Source organism: Vulpes lagopus, chromosome 21 (genome assembly GCF_018345385.1).
Source record: "Vulpes lagopus strain Blue_001 chromosome 21, ASM1834538v1, whole genome shotgun sequence".
Classification (NCBI taxonomy): domain Eukaryota; kingdom Metazoa; phylum Chordata; class Mammalia; order Carnivora; family Canidae; genus Vulpes; species Vulpes lagopus.
This window is the reverse complement of record NC_054844.1, coordinates 40,938,780-40,960,473: the sequence shown is the minus strand read 5'-3', so window position 1 is coordinate 40,960,473 and position 21,694 is coordinate 40,938,780. Positions and strand designations below refer to the sequence as shown.

At 59.5% G+C, this 21,694-nt stretch overlaps 2 protein-coding genes across 3 annotated transcripts; both read right to left on the bottom strand.

The window, feature by feature from the left end:
- Positions 1–2,556: 2,556 nt before the first annotated feature.
- AQP5 (aquaporin 5) lies at positions 2,557–6,289 on the bottom strand. Of its 2 annotated transcripts, none has more exons than XM_041735416.1 (4): positions 5,820–6,280; positions 4,613–4,777; positions 4,112–4,195; positions 2,557–3,290 (listed from the first exon to the last, which is right to left on the bottom strand). In XM_041735416.1, exons 1-4 carry the CDS (start codon positions 6,180–6,182, stop codon positions 3,105–3,107), a joined length of 798 nt encoding a protein of 265 aa, XP_041591350.1. In that variant the 5' UTR covers positions 6,183–6,280; the 3' UTR covers positions 2,557–3,104. The 2 variants fall into 2 exon arrangements, with proteins under 2 accessions (XP_041591350.1, XP_041591351.1); XM_041735417.1 differs by lacking the exon at positions 2,557–3,290 and adding an exon at positions 3,297–3,731 and having other exon boundaries at positions 5,820–6,289.
- A 4,158-nt stretch (positions 6,290–10,447) lies between these two features.
- Positions 10,448–18,296, bottom strand: AQP2 (aquaporin 2). The gene is given in 5 exon segments (XM_041736830.1): positions 10,448–13,672; positions 14,427–14,507; positions 15,063–15,227; positions 17,814–17,956; positions 17,959–18,296. Coding segments are annotated over 5 exon segments (813 nt in total). The 5' UTR covers positions 18,173–18,296; the 3' UTR covers positions 10,448–13,462.
- Positions 18,297–21,694: the final 3,398 nt, after the last annotated feature.

Here is a 21,694-nt window from a genome sequence, read left to right as displayed (position 1 = left end):
ATTTGAGACGCTTGGGTGGCTCAGCGGTTGAGCATCGGCCTTCAGCCCAGGGCGTGATCCCGGGGCCCTGGGATCGAGTCCGGCATCAGGTTCCTCGCAGGGAGCCTGCTTCTCCCTCTGCCTATGTCCCTGCCTCTCTCTCCGTGTGTCTTATGAATAAATAAATAAAATCTTTAAAAAAGGAAAGGATTCAAGGTAGCTTCCCACGCATCATCTCGCCAGTCCTCCCAAATTGTGGCAGCCACGTGGACGCTCCCCTCCTCCCTCCTCCCATCCCCCCCGGGCAGCCCACCTGGCACACATTCCAGCCCTCCGCTGTCTCCCAGGTGTGCCCACGTCGCCTTCCTACCTGGTGACAACCAGCAGCCCTTGGGGGTGGGCACCCTCCCACGGGGGAGTCAAGGCTCTGCCCGGGCTCCAGGTGGAGCAGAGGGTCGGGGAGACTGAGCCTGTGTGTACTGAGCATGGGTGCGCGTCCATGCCGAGCAGACAGCCCCGGAGCACCACTGAAGGTCGGTGTAGACGCGCGGGGCTGCGGAGCGCGAGTCCTCCGGCCCGGACGGTCCCGCCGCGGAGCACAGCGCCCTCTGCCGGCCACGCAGCCGCCGCGGCGTCTCGCCGCCCGAGCCCCGCGGGGACCCTCGCGGTCTGGCCGGGCGCCCCCCCCCCCGGGCCTGTCTCCCAGGGGCCCCCCGTGGGCCACTGCTGCTCTCCTTCGGACCCATCGAAGAAAGGGACGCGGGTCGCGGGGCCGCAGGGGGCGGCCAAGCCCCAGTCGGGCTGTGCCTGAGCCTGAGCCCCACGCGGGGGGGGGTCGTCTCTCCCGCGCGCCCTCCCGGGCCTAGGCAGCTGCTTCCTGGCGGCCTCGGGGACCCAGGCCCCCACGCGTGGTCGGGGAAGCCCGGCAGCCGCGGATTCGGTGGGCGACGGCCCCCCCTGCTGGTGGGAGCTGGCATTAGCGGCCTGGCTGGGTAGGGGCGGGGGTGGTGAGGGGGGCGAGGCCGGCGAGGGGGGCTCCTTGAAGGGGGCCCTGCGGTCCTCACCCCCGCCCCCCACGCACGTGCGCGCACACACGGTGCGGGCCGGGCCGGGCGGTGCAGCCGCCGCTTGCGAGTCCTAGGCTGGAGCCTGCAGGAGGGCCGGGGAGTCTGCCCCTCGTCCCCCAGGTCCCTTCTTCCACCCTGGCCCCCCGGCCCCCCGTCAAGGGAGAAGCTCCCATTCCAGAGAGGAAGCAGGAGCTCAGGTTCACTCTCAGGAGAGCAGGGGCCCAGATGTGTACGTGCCGGTTCCCTTTCACTCGGTCCATTGAGCATTCGAGGTGCGTGGCTGTTTGCAGGGGCACCTGCCTTCCGCCCACTGTCTCATGTTCACAACAACCCAGGAGGTGGGTACGAGTATCCCCATTTTATAGGTGAGGCAATTAAAACTCAAGAGAGCCCACGGGCACCTGGGTGGCTTAGTTGGTCACGCACCTGCTTCAGCTCCGGTCATGATTCCCGGGTCCTGGGTCCTGGTGGGGTCCCTGGACATGAGGCTCCCTGCTCAGTGGGGAGTCTGCTTCTCCCCCTGCCCCTCCCCCTCCTCCTCCCCTTGCTCCTGCTAACTCTCTCTCAAGTAAATAAATAAATCTTAAAACAAAACAAAAACAATCCTCGGAGAGCCTGTTACCCAAAGTTGCAAAGCAGGATTTGAACTCCAAGCCAGACTCCTTAACTATGACACAGGGCTGTGTCCTGAGCTGCTCTTCTGCAAGACTTCCACCGTCTTCCCTACAGAGAGCAGACCAGTCCCAGGAATCTCATTCCCTTAATCTCCAAACGTTCCCACAGCAACCCTGTGAGGGAAGCACTTTTTAGTCTCGTTTTATAGCTTAAGAGATGGAGGCTCGGCGAGTTTAAGGTTTCCTAAGGAGTGTCAGTGACAAGGGGACAAGGGCAGAGTGGAGCAGAGCCACAGGCCCAGAGGGGACGAGAGTGGGAACAGCGGCTGGAGACCCACAGAGAGGCTGGGGCTCCCGGGTATGTTGCCATGTGGGGCAAGGGGCTTCTCCCTCTGACCACAGGCTCCCACATGACACCTTTTGGGAACAGTGAGGAGCAAAGAGGGGAGTGCAGGGCTGTTTCCTCCTTGATGACAGCCCTGGCTGGTCACCCCCTTGGCATCTCCAGGGGCTGCCAGCTGGTTCACTTTTCCTCCACCCTGCCTGGCACACCCTGGCACTGGTGCCAGGCCCTCCTCAAGTGGCAGAGACTTGACATAGCTGAGGTGGGAGGGGCCAGCAGGTGGGTGACTTGGTGAGGACCCCTCCCCTGCTCCCGCTGCCCCCTCCTCACCTCCAGCTCTATTTCTATGTTCTGGTCTCTCCTTTTCTCCCGACCTCTCTTCCCCATCTCATCTCTCTGACCAAGCCTCCCCTGGCCTCAGCTTCCCCGTCTTCCCACAGAGAACCCTGGGGAGCGCAGAGGATGACAAAGAGGAGACAGACTGTCTGGAGGGACCGAGGTGAACAGCCAGAGAGTCCCAAAAAGAGACTCCGGGGAGAGACGAGGCGAAACCTGAGTGTCAGTGGTTTATTGGTAAGCCCCTGCCCCAAACACCAGCAGCCCAACCCCGTGCATCCTTGAGCAGAAATAAATAAGGCAGCATTTAATGAACCAGTCTGTCTCCCTCTAGGGCGATGTGGGGAGGGGCAGCCTCTGCTGTCCTAGGGACTAGGACCCCGCCGGCTCTTAAGGGGGCGGGTCAGGGAAGATAGGGGCGTCCAGCCACGGCCACCCCTTCCTGGCTCGGCCCCAGGGAAGCCTGTAAGCTTGGTGCTCCTTTCACTGTGTCTGAGATCTGACCTCATGGCAGCAGTCTGCCCTGTCCCAGAGAGACCCTTTCCCCATCAGACACCAGCCTGGGCCCCCACCTAAGCGTCCCCTCATGGGTTCCTGCTCCCATCCCTAACTGTGAAGCCGAAGGAGCCAGCACCTCCTCCTGAGCCCCGAGGACCCAGCTGTAGGGGAAGGAAGCCTTGCTGTCATTTATATATATGTGTACATTTTTTTCCTCCTGTGGTTCAGGGACTGGGAGGAGGGGGGCTGGCCCCTGCCTGACACTGGTCAGCGGGCGGTCAGCTCCATGGTCTTCTTTCGCTCCTCTCGTTGCTCCTCCCAGTCCTCCTCAGGTTCATACGTGCCCTTGATGACGGCCATGCGCTCGCTCAGGCTCAGGGAGTTGGGGAATAGCAGGTAGAAGTAGAGGATGGCAGCTAGGATGGCCCCCACGATGGGCCCCACCCAGAACACCTGGCGGGGACATGGCGGTGTCAGGGGGCTGAGTCTCAGGCCTCAGAGACCAACAGCTTCCCCTCCAGAGGACAGACCCCTGGACCATCAAAGCAGGTGGACATACGGACTTCCGGACCTCTAGAGGGAGAGATTTCCTCCTGCCTCAGGAACAGATACACTGACACCCCATTCCTCAATGACAGGGACCTGGACCACAGACGCTCCAGTCTTCAAAGGAGACAGATCCCCAGAAGGACAGGGCCCCCCAACCTCACCCTAAAGACAGACAAGTGACCCTTCGAAGGAGACATGTAGATTCCCGGGGAGACCACAGAACTCCTCTCCCTCCCACACAGGGAACGTAACAGACCCTGGAGAGGGAACGTGAGCTCTCAGCAGAGGTGACAGATAGACTGTGCAGAGGGACAGGCCCACAGGAAGGAAGACTCCCTGAACCCCCTGGGCAGGAACAGATAAATAAAACATCAGAGAGGACAGACACACAGACACACTGCCCCCGGCCGCCCCACCCCAGAAGGACAGACACAAAATCCTCAGAGATCTACACAGAGGAACCCATCTCCTTCCCTTCCTTAGAGGTACAGCTACCCAGGGTTGCCCCGCCCCACCCCAGCCCTAAACCAGGGTCCTCTGCCATTTAACTCCCCCTGTCCTTGTTCTGGCTGCGTCCCATCCCTGTCTGTATCTCGATCTCTCTCCAGCCACGCCTCTCAAGGCCACCCCGAGCTCTGGGCCCACAGCATCCAGAAGATCCAGGGAGCTCTTGGCCAGGTTTCCAGGCCCTCATTGCCAGGGAGCCAGGGAGGGCCCAGACTCACCCAGTGAGCAGAGCCGAAGCGCTTCATGACCACTGCGGGGCCGAAAGAGCGGGCCGGGTTCATGGAGCAGCCGGTGAAGTAGATCTGGGCAGAGAGAGGGAGGCAGCAGTGAGGAGGGCAACATGCCTGTCCGCTCCTAAAGGCCTGGTCTTTCCCAGAGCCACCCAGAAGTTCAGCGGCTCAGCCAGGTCTCTGAATCTAGTCTCCCAATTGCTAGGCTGGTGAGCTCTCCCTCTACTGGTCCCCGTGGACCCCTCTTTCTTCTCCAGTCCTGTGCTCGGGCTGGATTTCCTGCCTCCCCACTCCCCTCAACTCACACTTCCTGCCATATTTCCTCAGACTAGAGAAGATTTGGGGGGATCCAGTCTGGGACACAGTATAGCAACCCTGCTCCAGGCCTTAACTGCTAGGTTCCCTGGTTCAGAGGGGTGCTGCTCTAGAGCCCCATTACTTGCCCTGGGGGGCTTCCCACAACTGCAACCAAGTGGCAGCACTGCTCACCCCCACGAGGTGGCCCAGTGTGACAGAAAGTCCGATGGACAGGGCCGGAGAGCCCACAGGACTGGTGCGGCGGGAGTCGGTGGAAGAGAAGATGCAGAGTGCCAGCTGGAAGGTCAGAATCAGCTCTACTACCATGGCCTGGCCCTGGGTTGTGTTGTTGTTGAGCTGCAAGGGGAGGGTGGGTTAGGACCCCTGCCTTCTGGCTCTATGGCCAGGGGCTCGGGGGATGAGGCTTTTGGCCTCCAAGGACACCTAGAGCCACTGTCCCTGGAAGCCAAGCCTTGCGCACGTCAGAAAGGTCATTTGCTGAAAAGGCCACCTGACCCTGTGCACAAAGCTTGGAGCCCAGGCCGATCGGTGGCCAAGGAGCTGAGTGTGAGGGGAGCTTTCCCTGGACAAGGTCCTGTCAACGGTTCTGCCCAGTTCCAACCCCCACAAGCTGGCATTTACCCTCCCTCCTGTGGGCAGCTGCCCAGTTTGCCTACTGCACCCCCAGCCTGCCTCCCGCCCGTGTCTGACCCGCTGCCAGTGCCAACCTCAAACCCGTCTCTCCGGTGGGGCTGACTCACGGCTTGACAATGGCCGAGAAAATCCTCCTCTGTGTTTGATTAATGAACCCAGTTTACATGGGGCATGGGGACTGAATATGGGACTGTGAAAGGGGGTGAGGGCAGGGGACCAGGAGCGGGAACCCGTATTCACCAGACCCCACACACCGGGCCGCACACACGGTTTCTAGATGTAACCCCCTTGACACCTGTTGCGGTGGGTTATGACCACCGCCGTGTAACAGCGGAGAACGGTGGGGCCCAGAGGGGCCAGGGGGGCCCAAGGCCAGGATTACAACCCACCCCGATGGCTCCGCGAAACCACTCCAGTGCCGGGCAGACAGCAGCAGCGGGTCCCAAGCGCAGGGCAGAAGCCAGACAGGAGAAAGCCAGAAGTCTCGGGCAGAGAAAGGAGAGGCAGCGGCTCCAGGAGGGAGGCCAGAGGGGCAGCAGGAGGGCGGCGGGGGGGGGGGGGGTCTGAACCAGGGAGGCCGAGCCGGGCACCGCGGGCACCGCGGGCACGTCCAGCCTGGAGCTTGGCGCCGCCACCTGCCAGGCGGGCCGTGGCTCCCACGCCCCAGATGCTGCCTGGGCCCGGCCGGGAGCCCACCCCGGGCGCCCCCGCCCCCGCCGCAGCCCCGGCCGCCCGGGGCACTCACCGAGTTGACCGCCAGGTTGCCGCGGGCGTTGAGCGGCGCCAGCCCGTAGAGGACGCCCGCCCCGGCGATGGCCCCCGCCAGCTGCGCCGCCACGTAGAAGGCGGCCCGCAGCAGCGAGATCTGGTTGCCCACCAGCAGCGCCAGCGTGATGGCCGGGTTGATGTGGCCGCCGCTCACCGGCCCCAGGGCCTGCGCCAGGGTGCCGATGGCCAGCCCGAAGGCCAGCGCGATCTGCAGGATGCTGGGCAGCGCCGACGGCCACTTGAGGGCCGAGCCGAGGCCGAAGAAGACGAAGATGAGGGTGGCCAGGAACTCGGCGAACACGGCCTTGAGGAAGGCCACGGAGCACAGCTCCTTCCTCATGGTGGCCGCGAGGGCCCGGCGGCGGGGCGCGCGGGGCGGGGCGGGGGCGCGGGGCGCGCGGGGCGCGGGGGGCGCGGGGGGCCGGCTGCGGGGCGCGGCGCCCGGGGCGTGCTGGCGGGCGGCCTGGCGCGGGCCGGGCGGGGGCGCGCTATATAGAGGCCGGGCGCCCCGCGGGGGGGCGAGCGCGGGGGGGCAGGGGGCGGCCCCGGCGCCCGGGACCCAGCGCAGCGCGCGGGGCGGGACCCCGGCGGCCGGCAGCCTCTCGCCGCGGCCCGGGGCCCCGCGCGCCCCCGGCCCCCCCGCGCCCGCGCCCGCCCCCCCGCCGGGGCCGCCGCGGACGCGCCCGGGCCACGTGACCCAGGCGGCGGCGGTGTAGACGGGCCGGGCGCCCGCGGACCCGCGCATGGTCGCGCCGCTCGGCTCCCGCGCTGCGGGCCGCGTGTCTGGACGCCTCCGCCGGCTGCGGCCTCGAGCGTCCTGCCGGCTGCCGGCGCCTGGCTCCGCGGGGCCTCTGCCTGCGTCCCCGCCCTTCCCCCGGCCTCGCCGGGCTCCGGGGCCGGCTCCTCCCTCCCCTCCCGCGGCCCGGGCATCCCGACCCGGCCTCACGCCCCGCGGGGCTGGCGCGGGGCGACTCTGCGCGGCCCGCGCCGGCGGGGGCGGGGGCGGGGCGCCGCGGGGGCGTCTTGGGCACGCGGCCGGCGGAGCCCGCAGCCCCGAGGCGCCCCCTCCCGGCGCCCGAGCCCCGCGGCCTCCCGGCGAGCCCCCGACGGGGTGCGGGGCGGGACGGGACGGGGCGCGACCGACCTCATTTTTGGTTTGGGTCGGGGGGGCCCGGGAGTGGGGGTGGCGGTGCGCTGCGGGGCCGGCGCGGGCGCCCCCGGACCTCCCGGCCCCCGAGGCCCCCTACTCTGGTCCCCCCCACCCCCCGGTTCCTTTAACTCCCGCAGCTCACCTCCTCCACGCTCCTTCGACTTCCCTTCCCTCAAACTCTGTCTTTTTTTTTTTTTTTTTTTAAGATTTTATTTTTAAGTCATCTCTGCACTCAATGTGGGGCTCCAGCCCACAGCCCTGAGATGAAGCGCCGCATGCGGGGGCGCCTGGGTGACTCAGTCCCCCAAGTGTCTGCCCTCCTCTCAGGTCAGGAGCCCAGGGCCCTTGGGACCCAGGCCCGCGCCCCGCTCTGCTCAGGAGTGATTCTGCTTCTCCCTCTCCCTCCGCCCCCTGCCTGCTTGTGTGCTTTTGCTCGCTCTCCCTCTCTCTCTCTCTCTCCCTCAAATAAATAACAAATCTTGGGGAAAAGAAAAGTCCCATGCTCTACCTCCCGAGGCACCCAGGCACCCCAGGCCTGGAAGACTCCTGGAAGCAGACCCCTGGCTGAGCGTGGGCCCCCCACACGTGGGTCCCCCCAGGACCCTGGGATCATGACTTGAGCCAAAGGCAGATGCTCAACAACTGAGCCCCCCAGGTGCCCTCTACCTCAGTTTCCTCAGGCCCATCTCTCTTACGTGTAGTCCTTTCTAGTCCTTCCAGCCCTGGACTGGGTGACGTTCTCTTCCCTGCTCCCATCCTCCTCCTCCCGTTCCCATCCCTTCCCTCTGAACTCCAGGCTGCTCTCCTCCGGCTCTCCCACCCTTCCCTCTTCCTGGCGCCAGGTTCCGCATTCAGGGAATGAGGCTGGAGATCCCTGCAGGGCTTGGAAGAGGGGCGGGGACCCACCGCAGGATCCCACAAGAGGAGTTCCACAAAAGACTGTACCCCCTGCTACTGCCACAGGTCCTTGGGAAGCACTCTGCACGGTGCTGGTACAGAATAAGGCTCAGTAAGGTTTCCTCATGTTGTGTGTGTGACTATAATTTTACAGGCCCCCTGAGGGCTCTGTGTGGAGTTATGCAGAGGGCGCAGCAGAAGGAGGGAACAGGTGCTCCTCTGGTCTCTCCAGCAGGGGCTAAGAGGGTTGGGCCCAGAGGAAAGCCAAGGACCTGGAGGAGCGGGTTCTGGGCTCTGTGGCAGCTAAGAGGCCAAAGAAAACAGGGACCAAAGAAACCCCGCTATTGTTCCTCCTCAGTTCCGTGTTTCCTGCTGGAGCAGCTCCTTTCCCACTTCTCTCATCTTTTTTTTTTTTTAAGATTTTATTTGAGAGAGAGAGAGGGAGAGAGAGAGAGAAAGAAAGCCCACAAATTGGGGGGGGGGGGGAGAAGCAGATTCCCTGCTGAGCAGGGAGCTGGATGCGAATGTGGGGCTCCATCCCAGGACCCTGGGATTATGACCAGAGCCAAAGGCTTAACGGACTGAGCCACACCCACTTCTGTCCTCTTAAGGCAGGAGGTCTGTTTGTCTTTCTGCCATGGGCCCTGGAGCCCTACCCCTGGAGGAACATGGCAAGTGTGTACTGGATTTTCATCTGGGCTTGGGGCTCAGGGCTCGGCGCAGGCCTGTCCCTTACTGGAATGATGACCCAGATGACCCCACAGACTCAGAGGGACCAGCTGGTTACGTTTGCTAGGCCTGTGCTTGAGGTCCTTCCATCTCTCTCCAACCATCAGGGTTACTCTGTTCCAGTCTTGTCCCAAGAAACTACTGCGGCTGGAATTGTCTTTGCCCTGAGCACTTGGGCCCTGCCAGCCCCAGAAGGATGCTTCCCTGGGATCTCTCTGGGCTGGGCGATAGATCTCCCCATCTGTGGCAGGGAGAGTTAGAACCTCTCAGGGAGAGCTCCCTCCCTCCTCTCCTGATATGGGGCCCCCTGTATTCCCTGGGAACAGTTGAGGGCTGCAGGGGAAACGGTAGGGTAATTGGCAGCAGAATATTCCCTGAGGCTCCACGCATTCCCCAGTGTTGGGGAAGAGTCATTCCTTCCTTCCACAAAGACTTATGGAGCAGTTACTCTGTGGCAGGCACTGTTCTAAGCACTGGAGAAGTAGCCGTGAGCTAGCAAACCCCTTCTCTGCCTCGAGGAGCTAATATTCTAGGGGAAGGAGTCAGACAATAAACAATGGGTATTGTAAATTCTGCAGTATGATAGAATCTGGTAAGTGCTGTGGAAAAATGGAACATGCTAAGGGGGGCTGGGCATGCTGGGGTGGGAGTGGAGGTTCTTCGAAATTTTAATGGGGTTTCAGTGGGGGTCTTATTGAGAAGGTGACATCTGAGCAAAGACTTGAAACAGGAGAGGGAGAGGGTACCTGAGTGGCACAGTCAGTTAAGCATCTGCCTCCAGCTCAGGTCATGATCCTGGGATTCTGGGATGGAGTCCCTCATGGAGCACCCCCCCCCCCATTGGGCTCGCTGCTCACCCAGGAGCCTGCTTCTCCATCTCCCTCTGCCACTTTCCCTGCTTGTGCTCTCTTGCTCTCTGTCAAATAAATGAATAAAATCTTAAAAAAAAAAAGAAAAAAGAGAAGGAGAGATCCATGCCTATATCTGAGGGAAGAACATTCCAGGTAGAGAGAGCAGCCAGTGTTGCTGGAACAGAGGGAACAAGGATGAGCATAAGGAGAGGAGGGCAGAGGGATACACCACCAAAAGGCCCACAGGCTTCTCGGCCAGGATGAAGAAGTCGCTGAACCAAGGGCTGGCACAGTCTGACAAGGTTTTTGACACGACCCCTCTGCTGCTGTGTCGGCAGGAGACCAGAAAGCAGGGAGACGGGTAGGTGCCTAACCAGGGAGAGGTGATGGTGTCTGGGCCTCGGTGGGGGTGCTGAAGGTGAGAGGGATCAGATGCTGGATCCCTCGTGAAGGGAGCATTCGCCGGGACTGCCGGATGGAGCACTGGTGGTGTGTGAGGACGAAGAGTCAAGGGGGCTGGAGCCTTTTGGCCTGTGCATCCAGAAGACTGAAGTTGGATCCTTTGAGTTGGGGGAGGGGATGGTGAGAGGATCAGTCAGTTTTGGACGTGTTGAGGAATAGGCGTTGTCCCAGACTATGGAGTTCCCTGTCCTGACTTTGCAGCACGGTGCTAAGGCATGAGGAGACCGAACGGGGCCATTCTTTACTTGCTCTGGAGGCCACACAGCCTGCCCGCGTCTTGGTGCCCTCCCCGTGCCACCTGCGTTGCAAAGCCTGGGACGCCCATTTTGGCCAGGCTGACTGTGGGAGTTGCCATCACAGGCTACCTTAGCTGACCTGCTTATTTTGCATTGAAATTCCTTCTGCACCATACCCAACAGCAGGTCTGGGGGCCTCAAGACATCAGAGACCCTGATGTGTCTCCTGGCCCTTTGGACAATAGTGACCATTTCTAAGTTGTGGAAGAAATAGCACTTATTGGCAAATGAGCATTTATTGAGTGCTTATTATATGCAGTGCACTGAGCTAGCCAAGCCAGATGAAGGCGAATAGATAGGAGAAGGCCATCCAAGAGCTGGAGGGAGCCCTGCCCCCAAAGGGCTTACGGTCTTGCCTGGGAGGCACTGCACATATACAGGATCACAGCTTAAAGATACAAAACACCAGGAAAGCAGGCACAAAGTCATCCGGCACAAAGTGGGGATCTGGGAAGGGATGCTGCTGGGACCCAGTGCTCAGCCACCTTTTCCCTTCAGTTCAAAGCCTTCTCTGTTTCCCAGCTTGAGGACCTGGAAGCCAGTCCACCTGCCTCCATGCTACCTTGCTGCTGTCTGGTTTTGGGTGTGTCTGACCTCCATCCTCCTGCACACTGGGAGCTTTTCAAGGGCAGAAACCAGCCTGGTGTCCTTTGTCCTTTTCTCTCTACCCTGCTGCAGCCGTCCCCAAGGGTCTGTGTCCACCTCCAGGCAGAGGGCTGGGCTGGACAGGCTCAGTGGTGTACTCCGGTGTTTGCCAGAGGCTCCCAAGGGGCAACTAGGACTAGCCCCAGAGGCTCCTCTGAGCTCTGAATGGACAGATCATGGGATTTTTGACTAAGAAGGCCTGAATTCAAGTCTTGACTCCACTACATACAGCTGTGTGACTTTAGACCAGTCTCTGAAATGCAGAGACTTGATCTATAAAATAGGAAGAACAATATTTGCTCTGCCTGTTGTCACAGGGTCGGGAGATAATCGCGGGCAATAATAGGGGATGCATCGGAAAGGTTAAAACCCTGCATAGCTGGAAACTGTTGTCCTTCCCTAACCCACGTGAAGTTTTAACCCAGAGTCTGGGACACAAGAGATGCTCTGGATGTGTCAGGTCCTCTCCCTCCTTATTGTTTTGAATCTTGCCTTGACCTCTGACCTTAGTGACCCCAATCTGGGCAATCAGGGCAAGAAGTCATGGTGATGTCACATTAAGTTTTAGGTGAGGTACAATCCAGGAAGTGGAGTCCAGGAAGACATAAAGAGAAATTCTTGGTGGGGTGGGGATGAAGTGCCTGAGACACATCCAGGCTTGGTTCACAGCTCAATGCCTTGCTGCCTTTGAACTGCCAGAGCAGTTCAAAGTACCGCCCCAGGGGTCACTTTGGTCTCTGATAAAACCCCTCCTCTGGGAGTGAGGCCAGGTGGCTGTCACCAGCTGGTTTGGGACCACCATCTCCATAGCACCTATGGGCCAAGGCAGCCTTTTTCTGACTCCAGAGGGAGCGTTGGTCAAGGAAGACAGAAAAAAAACACAAAACCCATAGATGAGTAGGTGGGCACAATCACAGGGATGTTCCTCATATATGGTCCATCTCTGAAGGGCTGGAGGGCGGGAAGGGGCTGGAGACTCGTGTACACAGAGGGTGCCTGGTGTAGTGTGAGACAGACATGGTTAAAAGCCTGGAAAGTACGGAGGCAGCAGTGCATGGAGAAGGGGGCTCAAGCTGTGATTCTCAGGTTAGCTATGCAGCAGACTGGAGGGGGAGGGAGAGGACGCGTGGTCTGGGTGATGGGAGGAAGAAAGTGGGGGAACAGGGCCAAGAGAGGTTAAGAGGCTTGACCAGGATGGGGTCAGCCCCAAACCCACCCCCTCTGCCTGGGCTCCCAGGGCTGTCCTTTGCACTGGCCACCAACTAAAGGTAAAAGAGGCTGAGGATCAGAACCCTTCGGTGTTCTACCAACAGGAAGCGGAAATAATGAAATAATCCCAATAACACGTGCTAATGGTATGAGGAATTACAGTTCACGCAGCATCTTTACATGCATCATCTCACTTAATCCCACTTAATCTCATTTGAGAACCATTCCACTGGCCTGGAAATTTAGAAGCCCAGGCTCTAGACACAGACCTGCCACTGCCTGGACAAGTCATTTCCCTTCTGTGGTCCTGAGAGTGCACTAGGCTGCTCTCCCCAACCCCAGTAACTGAAGTGCAGTGGAAGGAAACCTGAAGGGAGGGAGAGGAAGAGAGAGTGAGCCTGCGGTTGCGTGCCTGACCGCCTCGACCAGCCGACCAGCCGACCATGGGTACAGCCGGGAGGGAGGCCTCACTTGCGCAACGGAGTGTCTCCTTTCACCAAGTGTCCAGTTGCAAATCTCGCCCTCTCCCCAGACAAAGGCCATGGGGCCCAAAGAAGGCTTTGTTTGCTCTGCCACAGGCTAATCTCTGGGTCCAGAGCCCCCTGGAGATGGGGGGGGGGTCTCGTGCACACGTGTGGGACATATACACACACATACAGGCACACACACACATATGCAGGCTCCCTTTTTTGAAGAGGTCTCCCCTCCGGGCAGAAAGGAGGTCCTGGGCCACCCAACCGTCCCTTTTTCCAGAGGCCACTTCTGGAGAAGCCATTCTCTGGTTGATACTTTTCTGTCTCTAGCAGTGGATGGTGGCAAACCTTAGGGCTGCGGCTTGGGGGAATTTTCCAGCAGAGGCAGGGTAGGGGGTGGCAATCGGGGCTCTCCAAGCGGCCTCCAGGCCCTCCCCTTCCCTTGTCGCGGGGAGCACTCTCTCAGAGCTCCTGGGGAGGATGTGACTGCAGGGGAAGCAGATTTATTGCGCTGGGGAGGATCTGGTGGAGAGGGGAGTGGGAGGTTGGGGGGCGCACTCGCACCGCCACAGGCACAGCCACTGGCCCCCAGGAGTATGCACAACCGCGCACCTGGGGACACAGAGGCACTGGGGAGGAACACACTTCTGCACACACGCGCGCACGCTCGCAAACACCCGCCGCGGGTTCCCAGGTCCTCTGCCCGCTGGCCTCGCTCCCCGAGGGTCCAGCTCCCCGCGGGGGGCCAGAGGGTGGGACCGCGGACAGCGCGCAGCCTGCGGGGCTCAGCGCCACCCGCCGCCCTGGCAGCGGCTCCTGGGGCGCTGGGACCGGGAGGGGGGCGAGGTGGGCGGCGGCCCGAGGTCGCTGGAGGCCCCCGGGGCGGGGGCGGGGTGGGTGGGGGCGGCTCAGGCCTTGCTGCCCCGGGGCAGGCTCTGCGGCGAGTGCAGCTCCACCGACTGTCGCCGGCGCACCTCGCGCTCCTCCCAGTCGGCGTCGGGCTCCAGCCCCTTGAGCACCGCCAGGCGCTCGGCCAGGCTCTTGGCGGGCGGGAACAGCACGTAGTTGTAGAGGAGGGAGCCCAGGATGGCGCCCACCAGGGGTCCGATCCAGAAGACCTGGGGGCGGCGGAGAGCGCGGTCGGGCGGGCATCGCGGCGGGGGGCGCCGGCCCCGACTCCGCGCACCCCTGGGCCTCGGCCCGCGCTCCCCGCCCCTACTCGGTGCTGAGAGCGAGGGGGTGCGCCCGCGATTAACGGTAAAGCGGGCAGATGGGCGGAGCTGGGGGGGACAGCAGCAGCTGTTGGGGGGTTCAGGGTGCAAGGCCCGACGGGGGTGGGTGCTTAGGGGCGACCTGCCCAGGCTGTCTGGGCTTCCGCTTCCTTCCACTGTAACGATGCCCACCTCCCAGGCGGTCGTGAAAACCATTTTAGTATTTGCAAAGCGCACACACACACACACACACACACACACACACATTTGCAAAGCACTTAGGCTGGCCTGGCCCATACTGAGGCTGGGTAAGTGCTAACTAATGAAAATGTGTGTGTCAGCAAGTTTAAACATCGCCATCTGCGGGGTCCCAGCGCCCTGGGCGTGCAGCTTCCCATCTCACTTGAGGAGCATCCCTCAACCCTCCCCAAAGCCAGTGAGGCCACAAGTGCTACTATCCTCGATGAGGGGGCGCAGGCCAAGTGTCCCCGCACAGGGCGCCAGCCCGTAGCGGGGAACCCAAGGCGCCCAGGACGTCGTCGCCCGCAGCCCCCAGCTCTGCGCCCCTCTCTTCCCTCCCTGGCTGAGATGGGTTTGGGGCAAGGGGAAGGCGGGGAGGTCTCTTGGGGCGAGGGGAAGGCAGGGAGGTCTAGGCCATTACCCAGTGGTCGTCAAACTTGCCGGTGACAACAGCAGGAGCCAGGGAGCGGGCAGGATTCATGGAGCAGCCGGTGTAGTGGATCTAGAGTGAGAGGCGGGAGTCGCATGGGAAGGGAGAGGATGAGGCGGGGCAGGGAGTCGTCCAGCTCCTCTCTAGCCCCTGACCTCGGCCTCCAGGGAATCCCTGTGATGGGCAGTGGGTCCCTATATTCCCGGGCTTCTGTATTCACTTGAGGCTGGGGTGCAATCTGTTCCTTTGGGGTATCTGGGAGTCACACCTTCTGGGGTATCCCTCTGGGGAGTTCTGTATATCTGGCACCCTCCCCAGGGGGGGGGCTCTGTGTCTGTCACTACTGGGGGGGGGTCTGTTTGTCTATTTCTTTTTTTTTTTTTCCTAAGATTTTATTTACTCATGAGAGACAGAGAGAGAGAGAGAGGCAGAGACACAGGCAGAGGGAGAAGCAGGCTCCATGCAGGGAGCCGGATGAGGGACTCCATCCCGGGACCTGAGCTGAAGGGAGACGCTCACCGTTGAGCTACTCGGGCATCCCTGTGTGTTATTTCTAGAGTGGTCTGTGTGTCTGCTTCTTGGGGGAAGGTATGTATGGCTGTCCCTCCAACAGCGGTCATGACCTACCCCAAGGAGGTGGCCCAGGGCCACAGAGAAACCGATGGAGAGGGCAGGGGTGCCCAGGTTGTCTCCACGCCGTTCATCCGTGGAAGCGAAGATGCAGAGCACCAACTGCAGGGTCAGGAAAAGCTCCACGGTGACAGCCTGGCCAGCTGTTGTATTGTTGCTGAGCTGGGGAAAGAGACAGGGTGGGTGGGAGATCGCTGAGCAGGCTCCCCACTGTGGCTCCATCTCTCTGCCCATCTGCAGTCAAGGCTCCAGAGAGGCTTCCCGGCTGGGACTGGAACACCTGGGCTCACCAGCCACCTGAGCCCAAATGAATGATGGCTTTTCCTGGGCTGTGGCCCAAAGGTCAGAGAAGGACCCCAGGACTACTGGTGGTCCCTAGGTCAGAGGTAGGAAGCCCATAGCCCATTAGATTCGGGGGCAGTGATTGTGTGCCTAATGTGACAGGAAAAGGATGCTGAGGTCCAGATTTTGTCTCCTGAAGGAGAGGGGAGAGGTCTTGACTGCGGCAGGAGGCTTAGGGCAGGTATAACAGAAAGGCCTTCTTTGCTTTCTAGGCCACAAGACACTACTGGTATCATGAGAGGCCTGTGGTCATTCTTCCTGGGGACAAAAGGCCCCCAGAAAAGGGTCTTAGGACTCAGGTCTGGGGATGGTCCTAGGACATGAGCCCAGTGTACAACCCTTTCCTTTCACCTGAGCCTCTTCCTCCAATCTTGCCTGTTCTGCACCGTGTTTCTGGCCTGAGTCTGGCCCTGCACATCCTGTGGAGGTTGAGGTGGGGCCTGATGCCCTGTCCTGTGGGGGGGGGGGGCTGTGACCAGGTGGGCTGCCCATGGTCCCGGCAGACCCTGCCTTGGGTAATGAGAGCTTGGGGCCGAGTGAAGAGGTGATTTCATAACCAGGCCGCACCCAGCACTGGATTTCTCCCTCGTTTTGTCATCCTGTGCTCTACACCCTGCCCTCAAGCACTGGGCACTGCACCGGTTGGCACTGTGACAGCTCTCAGCTCCCACGCTCCTTCTCTAGGCCATGAACCCCCATTCTTGGGCCCTAGCCATTGGACTGGCACACTTGGGTCTCTAGGGTCTAAGCTCACTGCCCCCTGATGTCCAATGGTAGAGTATCTAGTGTGTGTGGGACAGTGAAAAGAGCTTTGAAGGCAGGTACTTTGGAGGCCTGTAACTTATTTACTACTTCAGCCTCAGTTTGTCTTTCTGTAAAATGGGGATGACAAAACAGATTCCGGAGCACTGTGTGAGGACTGGAAATGACAAGGGCAGAGCCCCAGCCCCATTCCCACTGGTAAATGGCTTTCCATTTACCAAGGGAGAGGTGTGGATGTGGATTTGGTGTCAGACAGCTCTGCGTCCATTTCCAGGTGCTGACACCAGCTGGCTCTGTGATCTGAGTCAGTTGAGTGCTGAGCCTTGATTTACCAATCAGGGTAGAGGGATCACATAATTCATCTTACAGGGTTGTACCAAGAAGTAGGTGATATCTGGCCTGGCAAAGAGCAGGTGCACATCAATGGTAACTTCTTGGTGGCTAGGCTGGCCTCTCCAGGGACCTCAGCCGACACCTGGAACAAGAGCCTTGTGGGCGGGGAGGGGGGGTCTTCTAGCTTTCTAGCTTCAGGGCAACTCAGCCCCACTGCTGCTCCATTCCAGCCAGGCGGGGATCTCCTTAGTTCTTCAAAGTGGCAAATGCTGAGCAGGAACTTGGGGGACCTTTCCCAGACCCTTCCTTTCTGAGAGCTAGTTGACAGTTGACTGGGCCTTTCCTTGCTGGAAACAGAACTAATTTCATTCTCATTGGAAGTGGCCACTCTAGCCTTTTCTCATCCCTGAGCCGCCAGCCTCATCATATTTTCCATTCGGAAGAAGAAAAAAGTTCCCCAATTGGGACACCTCTACCCCTTGCGTGAGGAAGGGCCAACTGTGCAAAGGAGGGGGTGGTCACAGAAACCATGTAGTACTTTCCAGAGACATCAGACCTTTTATGCAGTGGCCCAGGGGTAGAGGAGGCCAGGAAAGGCAGGGGTTTGAGGTGTGAATGGGGCATTTGCTACCCTGATGTGGATGGGGGGTGGAGCGAGAGGTGGATTGAGGGAACCCAGACTCTGCCTCCCCACCCATGGCCTGGGATGCCAGGGTGCTGCGCGGACCCAGGAAGGCAGGAGCGTGGAGGGGAAGGGGTCGTGGCATCCCCTCCAGCTCCCAGAGTGCTTCAGGGGTCTGACTAGCACCGTTCCCGTAATCAGCAGTTGGTCACGGGCTCTGGGGACCTTTTCCAGGGTCTGGAGAGACCTTGCCTCTCAGGTTTCCCTTGAGTTCTGGTGCTTTCTCTGGTATTAACAAACTGTAGGACTTTGGGCCCATCCCTTCCCTTCTCTGTGCCTCAGTTTCCTTGTTTGCTAAACAAGTCTCAGTTGACGGCTCAGGGAAGGTACATTGGTCAGGTGGAAAGAGCATGAGTTTTGCAGTCAAGCCTGGGTTTGAGGGCTCTTCCTCCACGAGGCTCAGGGCAGAAGGTGCCAGCAGACCCATATGCGTCCTGCCTCCTGCCTCCGCCCTGACCTTATTGCGGCTCCCACCCCGCCTCCTTCCCGCTCCTGCCTTCCTGGCTCCAGCACCTCCGTCTCCCCCTCCGCACCCCTCCATCTTTCATCCCCTCCCTGACCCTCACCCAGATCTGGTCCCTCCCGTCTCCCCCTGTCCAGGGGACCTCCCAGGGTCAAAGGACACTCACTGCGTTGACAGCCAGGTCCCCTCGAACGTGCGGTGGCGTGATCTCGTGGAGCAGAGCAGCCCCTGCCACGGCCCCCAGCAGCTGCGCGGCCACGTAGAAGGCGGCCCGGAGAAAGGACACGTGGCAGCCCACCAGGCAGGCCACGTCACGGCCGGGTTGATGTGGGCCCCGCTCACGTGGCCCAGGGCCTGCACCAGGGTGCCGATGCCCAGGCCGAAGGCCATGGCGATCTGCAGCACGGACGGCAGGGCCTGCGGCCAGTTGAGGGCTGCGCCGAGGCCGAAGAAGACGAAGAGCAGCGTGGCCAGGAACTCGGCGAACACCGCCCTGGAGAAGGCTACGGAGCGCAGTTCCCACATGCTGTGGGGCCCTCTGTGGGCTGGCCCGTGGGCCCCACGGAAGCTCACGGAAGCTCGTGGAGCGCTCCCTCCCGCCCGCCCTCTCTCCCTCCCTCTCTCCCTCCCTCTTTCTCTCCCTCTCTCCCTCTCTCTCTCTCTCTCTCAGGGTCTCTGGGGAGGCTGGGCTACGGGCATTTATAGGGCGCTTCCATCTGGATTTGGACACGTGAGGCGGAGGTGGAGTCTGGGCCCTTACCTTGCCTCTCCTCTGGCTGCCTCCTGCCCCCCCCAACCCCTGCCCACCCGCATGCCTATCACCCCATCTTGGCCTTCACAGCTGACTAATGTTCCCCATTAATGAGCTCCAGATAAGGACTGACGTCCCCTGGTTTTCCGTGTTTGTTCCCTGGCTCCCCCAGGGCTGCTGCCCCAGGGCCTCCCCTACCCCCACTGGCCCCTCGAATGGGGATTCTCCAAGGGGATGATGCCAAACCCCCCTCCCTCCAGCTCAAACTATTGGTCAAGGCAGGGACAGCACCTCACTCGACACTGACCATGAGACAGGATGTCAATGCTACCCCTTCTGGTGATGGGGGAGCTCTTCCTGTTGTTAACCTTCCATTATCCCCCCTTGAAAGGGATGGAAAACAACTGGTTGGCTTGGGACGTGAACTTTCCAAGGCGTAAGGCTTTGTTCTCTTCTGTGCTCCCTTTCTTGCAGCCAATTACCCATAAGTTACTAAGCTTCACCTCCTCCCTGGAACCCCAGCCAAAAGGCAGCTTCCATAGCCTGGAGGGAGGGGATGGCTTCAGTGGCGGGGGGACCCTGGCCCCCCGTGATGGGATCAACCTGTGGTTGACTGAGGAAGCTTCGGGCTTCCATTGCAGCATCACCCTGCTCTGTCTCTGAGATTTACCCTTTCTTGTCCATCTCTGTAAATAGGGAATAATCAATTTACAAGGGATTGGGGTTTGAATCAAATGAAATGATGTGAAGGCTCAGAGCCTGGCCCACAATAAGCCATCATTATTAATACGTCAACTAACATCAGCTATTGTTAATAGCGTTATTTATACTCTGACTCCTTGGAGGGGGAGAAAACGTCTCCCTAAACTCACATGGCAGGGTCCCAGAAGCTGTGACAGGTTGTAGGCACCCCCTGGAGCTCAGAGCCACCCAAGCCACATGGGAAGGACATTTCTGTGAGGCAGTGAGCTGTGCAGGCTCAGGGAGGCCGCAGTGATCCATAAGTGACTCTTTGGCCTCGGTGCCCACTCAGCCCAGCATATGGGCAATGCCACCTCCCACTGTCAGTGCTGCTCTGGCCTGGGATCTAAGAGACATTTCGGTCTGGGAGTCCCCGGGCCCCACTCCCCTCACTCTTCCCTAATCCCTCTGGCCCTGTTCCCTCTCCCAGATACCCAAACCCCAAACGTGGGGTCAGGCTCAGAGGGCAGTTAGGACGATTGGCTCCAGACCCTCCTCTACCTCCTGTCCAGCAGGTCCCCAGGTAAGTCACAGTCCTAGGAACAGAAGTCTGGGAGGGATCGGAGACTGCAGAGTGGAGCCCCTCGTGTGCCCTTAGTTGGACCATGCACCCCTCTGGTCTCTCCTCTTCGGTCAAGATGTTTATGATCTTGAGAGACAGAGAGAGGGAGTGGCCTGCTGACCCCTGATTCTGGGCAGGACCTGCCCTCACCTAGTCAAGTGAAAATCTCTTACCTCCCCATAAACGCAGAAGTGTCACAGTTTCTCTCTGCAGCCTATGAATTCCCAACCCAAATATGTGTGTGTATGTGTGTGCGCACACATGCTCATTCAATCATAGTCACAAGTTTAGAACCCAATGGAATCTTTTTTTTAAAAGATTTTATTTATTTATTTGACAGAGAGAGAGAGAGCACAAGTAGGGGAAGTGGCAGGCAGAGGGAGAAGGGGAGAAGCAGGCTCCCTGATGAGCAAGGAGCCCGATGTGGGGCTCCATCCCAGGACCCTGGGATCATGACCTGAGCCAAAGCAGACACCTAACTGACCGAGCCACCCAGGTGCCCCACAGTAGGATCTTAGAGGTCATTGAGACTACGGATCTTACAGATAAGAACCTGAAGTCCAGAGGGATTAAGACTTACTCAGTTCTGGTCCGGGCCCAGGACTGGAGGAGGGGAGGGCACCAACCATGACTGGGTCCTACTTGTGCTGTGCGTTCCTTTTGAGCCAGGGAGAAAAAAGGTGCACCTGTCAAAGCCAGGGGTTTGAGCTGGGTGGGCAGCGGAGCTCCCCCAGGGGAGGACTGCATTTTGTCTATGCTGACCACTACGCCATGTCTTATGAGGTCCAAGGTGCCATCAATTGTATGAGGCACCACGAATCAGGCACCACGAATCACCACGAAAAATGCTTCCTTGGCGATAGATTGTGGTAATGGTTGCACAAAAATGTGTATGTACCTAAGACCACTTAACTGTGCAGTTATAAATGGTTAGGAAGGTTTTATGTTCTGTGCATTTTTGCCATAACCAAAATAATTTTAGAAAGCCACGAAGGAAAATGACCCCAGAAATGCTTTCTTACCAATTTTTGTTTTGTGCATAATGAAAGAATTTTCTCAGATTTATTTCGATATCACTTTTTTTTTTCTAAGTCAAAATCACTCTTATGCCTGTACCAGAAAGGAAATGATAGGTCAAACAAGTTGGCTAAAATAGTCCCCAAATGTCCTCACATTCAGAGTCCAACTTCCCTAAATTTCTTTTTGATTCAGAATCCTCAGTGTTTTCCTACCCGGCATCACCCTCTGGGCCATCAGGAGTGTAGTGACGCACCACTTCTCACACCATTGTCCGCTATCGTGTCCCGAATTTCTTTCCAGTCTTCAGATACTCCTGTAGGCTTTGCCACACACCCGTGTTTCTTGCCTCACACGTGACTTGGCAATCATTTGGCCTCGTCTAAGTAATCAAACGTAACACAGTTTCGTCTACCTCCGGGACTCTTCCTTTCCCAGGTCCCACCAGACACCGGGCTGTTGTTTTGCAAGACAACGTGGATGCGTGTGTCATCTGCTGGGGGCTTGAAGGAGGGGCTGAGACCCTGCAACAGCACAAGCAGGAAGAGGGTGTCTGTGGGGAGCTGGGCCCCGAGGATGTCCCTTGTGGGAGTGCATGGATGGGATCCTGGGATCCAGGCCCCAGGCTGTCTGACAGTTGCCACAAGGTGTGTTTCCTGCTGGAGCTGAGCTGCCAATGCCTTCCATTCTCCCCACAAGGTCAGTAAAAGTGGGTCACATGCCACAGCCTGTGAGGCTGGGACTTCAGGGAATGAGGGAAAAGGAACAGGGCAGACCCATGGTCAAGTGGAGCTGGGACAGAGAAGAAAGAGGCAGCCCCAGGCAGGAGGGTGGGAGAGGTGGGAGACTGGGGCCGGCCCCTCCGGAAGCCTGAGAGGTATTCCAGGGTGTCAGGTCCCTGTGGTTTGGGGACAAAGTGTGACCCACTGGGTTTCTTTTTCTTTTTCTTTTTTAAAAGATTTTATTTATTCACGAG